The 12,938-nt window shown below is 40.2% G+C and overlaps 1 protein-coding gene across 3 annotated transcripts in view; it reads right to left on the bottom strand.

The window, feature by feature from the left end:
• Positions 1-468: 468 nt before the first annotated feature.
• The window catches only part of LOC141107998 (zinc finger protein 414-like), a 35,637-nt gene continuing 23,167 nt past the window's right edge, over positions 469-12,938 (bottom strand). For all 3 annotated transcript variants that reach the window (XM_073599154.1, XM_073599146.1, XM_073599163.1), the window contains 2 exons: positions 8,125-8,280; positions 469-3,019 (listed from right to left, as the gene is read on the bottom strand). In XM_073599154.1, the coding sequence (XP_073455255.1) occupies positions 2,943-3,019; positions 8,125-8,280 (233 nt within the window). In that variant the 3' untranslated portion in view covers positions 469-2,942. The remainder of the gene's footprint in view (positions 3,020-8,124; positions 8,281-12,938) is intronic.

Raw genomic sequence — 12,938 nt, forward strand, 5'->3', positions numbered from 1 at the left:
ACCCAATCTAGCAGAGTTTGACCGGCAGCACTGCCTGTTAAAAGCCCATATTAAAGTCAATGGGATCCTGCCACAACTGCAAGCCTAAACACATGCATAATTTTTATACAGAATTCCCCCTGGGACAAAGAAACAACAAGGAGGCAGCCTCCTGAATGTCTAGCAGCTGCTATTCTGCTCTTTAGTGATCCACCGTGATTTTTTTACAGAGGGCGTTAGGCACTGCCGTCCATGTGAAGGAGCCCTTTGAATTCTGTGGATCAAATGTGCTTTCCAAAGTGCTCAGCATTATTGAGAAAATCATCATTGCAATGCAATAATAAAAAGTATAGTAAAAACTACCATACCATGAAAGTGCAGTTAACATAATTGAGGATATATTGCCCATATTTGTTAAAACTTGGAGTTTTTTTTTTTTTAATTCATAAAATAAAAAGGTACACATATAATGAAAACAAAAATGGACAATTTGTAATCGGAGCACATTATTTAATGAGAGTAAATTCACATATTTGGGATGCATTTTAAGCATAAGAGAAATGGACATACAAATATTTAGGGAAAACATGACTAGATGCACTTTTCTGACAAAAAGTTTCCTCTAGTAAAATTATATACAAAAATGTGAAAAAAGAATTAAATCTTTTACATCATCATTCCCTTCTAAATAAACACTGGTATTGATTTATAAGATTTACTTTACTCTGAAACTGGAAATACACCCATCATAAATTAGTTTTTTTTCGGTCCCCAAATGTCTCCAAATATATTCCTATATATTTAGCAGCCCTCCACCCACTTGAGGTCAATAAAGTTTGATTTGTGAGACAATAATTGCAAAAAAAAAAAAAAACAACAAGTTTTATTTACAAATGCTCGTCCAGGATTAATGCAACACCCTGGAGCTCTTTAAATACACCTGACTAATTTACATGTCAAAGCCTACAATAATGAAATGGGATGTTATATCTGCATTGTGTGAACTATCATTGATCAGTTGTAAACATTGCTACCATTCCATATCCGAACCGATTGTGATTAAACATTCCATTAGCTGAACCTAGGACTCCAAAAAAATCTTCAGCTGTAATGGCCACTTTCACAAGGCTCCCAAGAGCCATGTATACAAAATGTCCTCAGGAAGTGTCGCTGTAAAATGCACAGGTTTAAACAGTCACTGACACTTCCGTATATGCACCTAAAATACATTCTGCAGGGTAGCAACAATTCCCGCTACTGCAAACCACTTAAGTTATTTGCCATCTTGAGTAAATGCACAATCTCAATGAATGGAGTACTAGGTTGCTAGATAGTTATGTAGTATGGTACGCATAGGTTTAACTTTTTTAAAAGGTAGAACAAAGTAAAAATAGTGTTGCCTTTTTTTTTTACCAATTACTTTATGGCGTGACCTTTTTCATGATCACAAGGACACCTATTGCACCCTATAAATGCTAAATGCAACAGCACAAAGTGTGCACATCTGCCAAATTGCAGGACTATCAGCTGCCATCCCAGAAGGGTTATTGGTGTAAACATACAACTAGAAGGCTGTAGAAAATTGTACACTATCCGTTTTTTACATTTTGGTTACGTCATATGATTGTGATATGGTGGAAATCATTTCCCATTTAGATTGTAAGCTCTAAGGAACAGGGCCCTCTAATTCCTCTTGTATTATAACTGTACTGTCTGCACTCACAATGTAAAGAGCTGCTCAAACTGTTGGTGCTATATAAATCCTGTATAATAATAAGATTATTATTATTAATCTCCAGCCCACTGAAAGGCGGCATAAAGGAAGAGAGCCAACCATGTGCTGTAATACACCATGAATGCATTACTGCATTGCAGTGCATTTCATTTGAAAGGTTCCCCTTAGCACGTTCAACAGTGTCCTGAAAAAAAATGCAGCAGCACCTATTTTTCATGCAGCGAGTTGCATTACAGCCAATTCAGTTTCAATCGGCTGCCAAAAGTCGCTCACCATGGCATACTAAATTCTGCTGTGAATGAACCCTGATTGGTACAACAGATGGCCCTGTACTGTCTGTGGGCCTAATTGGACTTCAAACATTTTTTGTAGATGTCCATTCCATTGGTAATTTTTTTAGCCCCTTCAGCTTAAGCATATTTTTCCATATGCATGGCAGTTTTCTAAGCCCCTGGAGCTTTAGATTTTATACTCAGTTGAATTAGGTGGTGATGGATAAAGATTCGAAGATTCTATTATTTTGCAACTGGATTTTAAACAGCTGTAAACTTTCCACATAATGTGGAAGCCCAAAAGGCAGCCTCATTCTTTTCATGTTCTAACTCGTACAGTCTCACCAACTACATATTTTCTTAATTTTAAACTAGTTTGTCCTAGTTTTTGTTTGTATTGTATTTTGTTCACATGGCACCAAATAATGCAATCAAATGACAACCTGTCTATCTATCCTGCCTTTGTGACACGGATGTCCAAATAATACCGAGCAGAATCTAGTTAAGATTCCAGCACACACCCAACTTTATTAAGAATTTTTAGCCTTCGGTGATTGGAAAACCTGAGGTTATAATGATTTGTTTCATTACCAGCATGTCCATGTGCGCCTATTATAGTAGAAATAGAATGGCTTCAAAATAAGCAAGCGTGAATACAAAATAGTTGTGGAAAAACACCAAATACTTCTTAGAGTAAGATAGTGAAGCCAGTATTGAAGGAGTAGCTCATTTTTTTCATCGAAATGAGTAATGTTGCAATGTAAAATCTGTATTCACTTCTTCAAATCCACACTTCAGTTCAAGTCCACCAATTTTAATTTTTAACTGTAGCCCATTTCAAAGTATTCTTGTTCTGTGAAAGCACATTTTCTTAACAAAATTATGGCTGCAAACATCACCAAGATATCAGTGGCACTGGGCTAGGATAAGGGAAGGCCTCGGAAAACTCTTCTCTGTCAGATCTGTGGTAAAAGGCTGGGTTCCATTTCTGCTGGCAGCTTGGAGTGGAAAGGGAGAAGATCCATGTCATAATCTATAAGAATAATGAGAGAAATGCTCAGTTATTTTTGCAAGTTATCCAATTATCAGGTTTTTCTAGGGTAAGTGTGGACAATGAGGTTGATTTACTAAATGTAAATCTGTGGACTACACAGCCTCGTTCACACGGCCAAAATGTCGGGTGGCATTGGCTGGTTTCTATTGAACCAGCCCTTGTGTACTGCAGCCGGTTCAGCCGGCTTCTGACGAAGGGTTTTTTTTTTTTGTTCAGCCTGCTGGGTTGAATGAAAAGAAAAAATAGCAATGTGTGCTAGGCTTTAGTGTACTGCAAGTGCAGTTGTGCTAGATCTGAGGGGAAGCTCTGAAATGAGGGGAAGCTCTGCTGATTTCATCCAATCACGTGCAAGCAAAAATGATGTTGTTTTTTTAATTTTCCTTGCATGTTCCCCTCAGATCTAGAGCAACTGCACTTGCAGTGAACATATTATTTGCCTTTAGTAAATCAACACCCATGTCTTATAATGTGGTTCATTTATAATCAATAGGAGGTGCAAATGACTTGCCATTCTGATGCCATTTTTAAAAAGGTATTTCACATTACTGCTCTGTTTTGGAACAACTCATACCTCCAAATCTATTCATATAAAAAGAAAGTAAAACACCACATTGCTATTCAGCTTAGAAACGATTGTACCAATCTGTAAACTTCACTGAAATAATTAGCTCTTATTCTTACATAGTTATATAGTAGGTGAGGTTGAAAAAAAGTCCATCCTGTGTGTGTGTGATTATATGTCAGTATTACATTGTATATCCCTGTATGTTGTGGTCGTTCAGGTGCTCATCTAATAGTTTTTTGAAACTATTGATGCTCCCCGCTGAGACCACCGCCTGTGGAAGGGAATTCCACATCCTTGCCACTCTTACAGTAAAGAACCCTCTACGTAGTTTAAAGTTAAACTTCTTTTCTTCTAATTTTAATGAGTGGCCATGTGTCTTGTTAAACTCCCTTCGGCGAAAAGGTTTTATCTCCATTGTGGGGTCACCAGTATGGCATTTGTAAATTGAAATCCCCTCTCAAGCGTCTCTTCTCCAGAGAGAATAAGTTCAGTGCTCGCAACCTTTCCTCATATCTAATATCCTCCAGACCCTTTATTAGCTTTGTTGCCCTTCTTTGTACTCGCTCCATTTCCAGTACATACTTCCTGAGGACTGGTGCCCAGAACTGGACAGCATGGTCTAGGTGCGGCCGGACCAGAGTCTTGTAGAGCGGGAGAATTATTGTGTTATCTCTGGAGTTGATCCCCCTTTTAATGCATGCCAATATTCTGTTTGCTTTGTTAGCAGCAGCTTGGCATTGCATGCCATTGCTGAACCTATCATATACTAGGACCTAGTAGGACCAGGTCCTTTTCCATCCTAGATTCCCCCAGAGGTTTTCCCCCCAGTGTATAGATTGCATTCATATTTTTGCCACACAAATGCATTATTTTACATTTTTATACATTAAACCTCATTTGCCATATAGTTGCCCACCCCATTAATTTGTTCAGATCTTTTTGCAAGGTTTCCTTATCCTGCCGAGAAGTTATTGCCCTGCTTAGCTTAGTATCGTCCACAAATACAGAGATTGAACTGTTTACCCCATCCTCCAAGTCGTTTATGAACAAATTAAATATAATTGGTCCCAGCACAGAACCCTGGGGGACCCCACTACCCACCCCTGACCATTCCGAGTACTCCCCATTTATTACCATCCTCTGAACTCGCCCTTGTAGTCAGTTTTCAATCCATGTACTCACCCTATGGTCCATGCCAATGAACCTTTTTTTGTACAGTAAACGTTTATGGGGAACTGTGTCAAATGCTTTTACAAAATCCAGATACACCACGTCTACGGGCCTTCCTTTATCTAGATGGCAAATTACCTCCTCATAGAAGGTTAATAGCATGGTTTGGCAAGAACGATTCTTCATGAATCCTTGCGGATTACTGCTAATGATACCGTTCTCATTACTAAAATCTTGTATATAGTCCCTTATCATCCCCTCCAAGCGTTTACATACTACTGAGGTTAGGCTAGCTGTTCTGTAATTCCCAGGGATGTATTTTGGGCCCCTTTTTAAATATTGGTGCTACATTTGCTTTTCTTCAATCAGCTGGTACCATTCCAGTCAGTAAAAATTAGGTGCAATATAAAAGGGGATGGTTAGGGCGCTCAAAACTTCAAGGTAGAAAAAACAATGTCTCTATACAAAAGTCCAATAATGATGATAGTGGCAATGAAATGGAAGAATCTTCAGTACTTATGGCTGCAGCTTACAGAATGATGAAGCAGTACATTCGGAACTTTATCTGGTTCCTTTATCAACCTATGATAGGCTGATAAAGGAACCAGATAGTGTTCCGAAACGCGTCCCTTTATAACCACATCCATTCTGCGGTCCAGGCTGGTTTGTTGTCCCTCAGCGCTGACATCATTTCCAGGTCCTCTCCTTCCTTCCCTTGGATTACGTCACTTCCACCGGCGGTTCCAGCCTCTTGGACACTCTGCTGCTGACTGTGATCGGACTCGCTGTGATTACACATGAACAGCCTGGGGATTTTCTTCCGCTGTGACCCCTTCCAATGCTGCAGAACACACCTTCCAACTTTTTGTCATGATGTGTCGTTTTTGCCTTCTAATCCTGTAAGTGCTTTTAATCCCATTGAGGATATTAAAATGTGTCTACTTCTGCACTTAGAGGCGCCTTTTCTTTGCTTGTGTTTTTTATAGTAAAAATTAGGAACAATGGTCTGGAAATTACTTGACCGAGTTCCCCAAGTACCCTCGGATGCAAGCCATCTGGTCCCGGTGATTTATTAATGTTAAGTTTTCCAAGTCTAATTTTAATTCTGTCCTCTGTTAACCATGGAGGTGCTTCCTGTGATGTGTCATGAGATTAAAGACTGTAGTTTTGGTTACTGAAGCCCCCCCAATTCCCTTGTGAAGACTGAGGAGAAGAATAAATTTAATACCTTCGCCATCTCCCCATCCTTTGTAACCAGATGTCCTTACTCATTCTTTATGGGGTCAATATGGTCTGTCCTCCCTTTTTTACTGGTTACATACTTAAAGAATTTCTTGGGATTTTTTTTTGCTCTCCTCCGCTATGTGTCTTTCATGTTCTATCTTAGCCATCCTTATTGCACCCTTACATTTCTTGTTGCATTCTTTATAGAAAGAAAATAGAATTGCGCTAAATCTGTGAGTTTAAACAGATATAAACTTTGAATTGATATATGAAACACATCAATATTGAAACCATTCACAATTCTGTGTGAATAATAAACTAAGTGAACAAGTGTGTAAATGTGGTTATTGAGACAATAATCTCAAAATACCAAAAATGAAAACTTGGTGAACCATAATGAAAAATAAAATTTAAAATCAAATAGACTTGTATAATGATGTCCAAACAAAAGCAAAAATTCTTAGTGTAACAAGCTTTAAAAATAGGACATCCACCCATGCAAAACTTAGGGATAAAGTCCACCATGATTCTATGATTCTAAGGAAGCTTCTAAGACGGCTGGGAGTCCCTGCGAGGCCATTGGACAACGCAACCATGAGCGCCGGTAATCATTCATGATCTTGATTTCCAATGAGGACATCTGGAGGATGACAAGCAAATTTGGTGCACTTTGGAGTTAAGCTGTGCCTACACTACATGCTTTCCCTGATCCTCTGTAACGGGGGTTCACGGATATCTGGTAAGAAGTGATTCTCTCTATAGTGGTGGTGGATTCAACACCGCTTTTCGTTCATTAGTGATTGAAGATACATTTCATTTGTGGATGGATTTATCCCTAAGTTTTGCACGGGTGGATGTCATATTTTTAAAACTTGTTACACTAAGACTTTTGTTTGGACATTATTATACAAGTCTATTTAATTTTAAATTTTATTATTTTTCATTATGGTTCACCAAGTTTTCATTTTTGGTATTTTGAGATTGTCTCAATAACCACATTCGCAAACTTGTTCACTTAGTTTATTACTCACACAGAATTGTGAATGGTTTCAATATTAATGCGTTTCATATATCAATTCAAGGTTTATATATCTGTTTAAACTCACAGATTTAGCGCAATTCTATTTTCTTTCTAGATCTTTTCACTGTTTGATGCTACACAGGAGAATTGCTGCTTCCATTATATAACAGATTCATTATTTATAGGCACATACTTTATATCTTAGCGCAGTTTATTTTCCTTTTTTTTCTGCATTCTTTATAAAGTCTGAATGCCGACGATCCCCGAACCTAGTATTTTTTTGAAGGCCTTCTCCTTTGCTTTTATATGCATTTTTACATTGGAGTTAAGCCATCCAGGACTTTTGTTTGCTCTTTTAAATTAAATTACCCAATGGGATGCATTGGCTAATGCCCTTATTTAATATGCTCTTAAAGCAAACCCATCCTCTGCGTTCTTTGTTCCTAAGATTTTATCCAATTTATGGCTTCTAGCATGGTTCGTAGTTTAGGGAAGTTGGCTCTTTTGAAATTCAGTGTCTTTGTATTCCCCTTATGTTTCCTATTTGTGTGATTTATACTGAAGCCAATTCAAAACTGAAAACTGGGTAAATGCATAGAGCCAACTCAGCCTATATGTAATGCATCAGTACACCCCAGTCCCTTCGGTCAGTAACCATGTAATTCACTGTATTCATCTGTTTAAGATGCAGGAGTAAAGTCAAACATACATGCAGTAGGCTCCTTGTGATCTCTCAAGCCAAATGTATCTAGCAATCAGTATCAAAATACCAAAGCTACCAATCTGAAAAAGGAGGTTTTTTCACTTCCACATTAGAGGTTTTAGGAGCAGACAGATCCACCCAACAGATGAAAAGCTCTGTGAAGCCTGGACACAGTGAATTACAAAGGGAAACTGAATGGATCTTCTGACATTTAACACTTTGTTTATTTGAAATTGGTCTTTAATAAAGCAAAGTACATTAAGCCACAGGGAATTCATCATTTGCCGATCGATCTCAAAATTTCTGCATAAATGTGCTTGTTTGCATTGCTAAACAGACCCTAGTTTCTACCAATGCAACAACTATGGCATTTAATGGAGTTATTTAATGGAGTTACCCACCTATATCTTCTCGAGGTCTGGCTGGTGTAGGATTTTTATGTATTTCCTCAATGTGTTTATTCATCTGGTCCCTCGTGGAAGTAGAAAAACTGCATTGCATACACTTGTAGCTACCTCTGGTGTGTTCCCAAACAATGCGGCTGTTGCTTGTGTGTCCTAAAACATAAGCATGATACGAGTGTTTAGTTTTAGACCATGCTAAAATAAATGAGTGCATGTAAAGATCATATGGACAATGGGCAAACAAGATTAACTAAACAGCCAGACTCAATTCATACAAAATTAGGAGGGACTTAAGGCCTGTACACATGATCACAACATCGTACAAATACCGTTTTCAAAGTGAGCGTACGATAATCTGATTGTTAGTACACAGCTTTCGTCTGAAATTTTCCAAAAAAAGGACAAACACGGAAATTTCTCGTATGATACCAGATCGTACTTTTTTCGTTTAACCACTTAAGGGCCGCCCACCGCATATATACTGCGGCAGGGTGGCTCTACTGCGCGAAACAACGTACCTGTATGTTGTTTCATGCAATAGATAGTGTGGGCGCACATGCGCCCGCTGCATGGAGGAGCCGATGCGTGTGTCTGGCGGACACGATCGCTTCTCAGAGGTAGAGCGGGCATCTGCCTATGTAAACAAGGCAGATCCCTGTTCTGACAGGGGAGAACATGGAGGTTGTCTCTGTTCCTAGTAATCAGGAACAGCGATCTGTGTTCTTACTGTCATTACTTCCCCCACACAGTTAGAATCACACTGAGGGAACACATTTAACCCTTTGATCACCCCTGTAGTTAACCCCTTCCTGGCCAGTGTAATTTATACAGCGATCAGTGCATTTTTTTTTTTTTTAGCACTGATCACTGTATTGTAGAGCTGCACAATTCTGGCCAAAATGAGAATCACGATTTTTTTGCTTAGGATAAAAAGATCACGATTCTCTCATGATTCTCGCGACATAACATCTTTCACATTATACAAAAAAAAATTAAAAATGGGCTAACTTTACTGGTTAGTTTTTTTTTTTTCTTTAATTCATTAAAGTAATTTTTTACAAAGAAGTTGCATTTGAAAGACCGCTGCGCAAATACAGTGTGACATAAAATATTGCAATAACCACCATTTTATTCTCTAGGGTGTCTACTAAAAAATATATAAGTTTGGGTATTAATACTAAGTAAATTTCTAGTAAAAAAAAGAAATGATTTTATCTTGAAACCAACAAATGTAAGAAAAAGGTTTAGGCCCCTTTCACACGATCGGACTGTTCAGGTCCGCCTGTCAGTTTTGACGGTGGACCTGAACGGGCGCTCCATGTTAGCCTATGGAGCGACGGATGTCAGCGGAGACATGTCCGCTGACATCCGACCCGGTCTGATCCGCTAAAAGCAGAAGGATGGCCCTACGTCCAGGTCCGTCGCTGGCGGATCGGGTGAGATCTGATGAAAACGGACATACTGTCCGTTTTCATCCGATCCCTCCATAGGCGGCAGCGGCGCCTGACAAGCCCCTCCCCGCTCAGTGAGCAGAGAGGGACCTGTCATCCGCCGCCTCAGGGGAGATCAATGGACTGATCTCCCGCTGAGCTGGCCGACCGAGGCGGGCTCCGTATAAATGGAGTCCGCCTCGTGTGAAAGGGGCCTTAGTGGTTAAACTTTTTTCACTTACACACAAAGTCTTTTCCATTGAAAATTGTTACAATGTTTCTAGTTATATTCAACTGCTAAAGAATATTTTGATTCTTGGCAGACTGCCCAGTTTTTCTCTTCCTTTCTTTGGATGGCTGTGGCTTCAGAAGAGCGGAGAGAATTCTTTGCATAGAAAGAATTGTGAAACACTTCAGTCAAGATCGCGATAACGATTCTTGACGATTAATCATGCAGCTCTACTGTATTGGTGTCACTGGTCCCCAAAAAGTGTCACTTAGGGTCAGATTTGTCTGCCGCAATCCCGCAAAAAAAAAAAAAAAAAAAAAAAAAAAAAAATCACTGATAGCTGCCATTACCATTAAAAACAAAAAAAAAAATAGTAAAATTCCATTAATCAATCCTGTAGTTTGTAGACGCTATAACTTTTGCACAAATCAATCAATATACGCTTATTGGGATTTTTTTTAGCAAAAATATGTGTCAGAATACATATTGGTCTAAATTGATGAAGAAATTTGTTTTTTTACATTTTCTTTTGGATATGTATTATAGCAGAAAGTAAAAAAATATTGTTTTGTTTTTTTTTCAAAAATGTCAGGCTTTTGTTTATAGCACAAACAAATAAAAACCGCAGGAGGTGATCAAATACCACCAAAAGATAGCTCTATTTGTGGGGAAAAAAAAAAAATAGGATTTTTATAACAGCTTACCTGTAAAATCCTTTTCTTGGAGTACATCACGGGACACAGAGCCACAGTAATAACTGTATGGGTTATATGGCACCTTCAGGTGATGGACACTGGCACACCCTAGACAGGAAGTTCAATTCCCCATATAACCCCTCCCCTTACTGGGAGTACCTCAGTTTTGTAGCAAAGCAATACACGTGTAACCAAAGAGGGGAGGGACCTCTGTGTCCCGTGATGTACTCCAAGAAAAGGATTTTACAGGTAAGCTGTTATAAAAATCCTATTTTCTTCATCGTACATCACGGGACACAGAGCCACAGTAATTACTGTATGGGATGTCCCAGAGCAATGCCACCTGAGGGGAGGGGACACAAACAAAAGTAGGGTGCAATCAGATCTGGGGACCTATACTGCTGCCTGCAGTACACTGCGCCCAAAGGCGATATTCCTAATGCCTTCTTACATCCACCTGATAGAATCTGGTGAATGTATGGACTGAAGACCAAGTTGCAGGCTTGCAGATTTGAGTCATGGAGGCCTGGTGATGCACTGCCCACGGAAAAAACAGCCCTGGTGGAGTGTGCTTTGATTTGAAAAGGCGGAACTTTCCTCTTCAATCCCTAAGCTTGAATAATGGCTTGCCGAATCCATTTGGCAATAGTGGATTTCAACACTGCCTGCCCTTTCCTAGGACCTTCAGGCAACACAAACAAAAACATCTGTTTTGCGAACCTGAGCAGTCACCTTCAAATAGATTTTGACTGCTCTCACTACATCCAAAGAATGTAGTGACTTTTCTTCCTTAGAACAGGGTTCTGGAAAAAATGAAGGTAAAACAATATCCTGGTTTAGGTGAAAACCTGAAACCACCTTTGGCGGAAAGCTAGGATGAGGACGCAATACTACTCTATCCTTGTGAATGATTAAATATGGCTCTTTACAAAGAAAGAGCAGCCAACTCTGATACCCTTCTTGCAAAAATGGCTACCAGAAAAACTAGCTTCCTCGTCAAAAGGAATATGTCGTATCAGCTCAAAAGGCTGTTTCTGTAACGCCGACAGAACTAAATTCAAGTCCCAAGGGTTCAGGGGTGCTCTAACTGGTGGATTAAGCTGAGTTACCCCCTGTATAAAGCTTCGGACCAAAGAATGCGAAGCAAGCGGACGTTGAAACAATACCGATAAGGCAGAGACTTGGCCCTTGATAGTACTCAAGGCCAGTTTCATCTCTAACCCCATCTTCAGAAAGGCAAGGATTCTACCTATGACATATTTCTAGGATGCCAACACCTGGATTCACACCAGGAAACATATGCCTTCCAGACTCTATAATAAATGACTCTGGAAGCTGGCTTCCTTGCATTAATCAAAGTAGAGATCACTGAGCCTGAAAGCCCACAATTCTTCAGAATGTGGGTTTCAACAGCCAAACCGTTAAATTTAGCTTTTGTAAAGTAGCATGGAACACTGGTCCCTGAGATAGAAGGTCTGGATGTGGTGGTAGGGGCCATGGGGCCCCTACCACCGTCTTTACCATTTCTGCATACCAAGATCTTCTGGGCCACAAGAACTATCGACCTCTTTGCCCGCTTGATCCTGCGAAGAAGTCGAGGTAGCAGCAGAATAGGAGGGAATGGATAAATCAGTGAGAACTGATCCCATGGGATCACCAACGCATCTTTTTCACATGCGAGTGGATACCTTTTTCATCACACAACGTCGTTGACTTTGTTGTTGAACCTGGACGCAAACAGATCTACTTCCGGGATCCCCCATCTTTGGCATATAGCCAGGAAGATGACGTGATGAAGGGATCATACTCCTGGGAACAACTGCTGGCGACTAAGTAGTGCACCTGCCAGTTCTCTACTCCTGAAATGAAGATTGCCGATATGCACGGCACATGCTTTTCTGCCCAAGTTAGGATCTGGTTTACCTCTCCCTGGGCTGCCTGACTTCTGGTGCCCCCTGGTGATTGATATAAGCCACTGCCGTGGCATTGTCGGATTGAATCCTGACAGGAGAATTCCGCAGCCTAAATGTCCAGGCCCTTAGGGCTAGGTAGACTGCCCAAATCTCTAAGACGTTGATGGGCAAAGTCCTTTTGGTTCTGGACCATTTCCCTTGGACCTACGTCTCTTCCAGGACTGCTCCCCAACCTGAAAGGCTGGCATCTGTTGTTACCACCTTCCAGGTAACTGGTAAGAAGGATTTCCCCTTCTGCAGATTCTTGGGTATCCTCCACCAACTGAGGCTCTGACACACTTTTGACGACAACCGCATCAGTAAATCTAGTGCTTGGATATTCTTGTTCCAAGCCGACAGGATACTGTTTTGCAGCAGTCTCGAATAAAACTGAGCATAAGTAACTGCTTCGAATGAAGCCACCATCTTCCCCAACAATCTCATGCAAAGGCGGATAGAAGGACCCTTCTCTGCCCTGACCACCCGAGCCAGCCTGGGGTAAGAA

The sequence above is a fragment of the Aquarana catesbeiana genome, linkage group LG01 (genome assembly GCF_042186555.1).
Source record: "Aquarana catesbeiana isolate 2022-GZ linkage group LG01, ASM4218655v1, whole genome shotgun sequence".
NCBI classification, from domain to species: domain Eukaryota; kingdom Metazoa; phylum Chordata; class Amphibia; order Anura; family Ranidae; genus Aquarana; species Aquarana catesbeiana.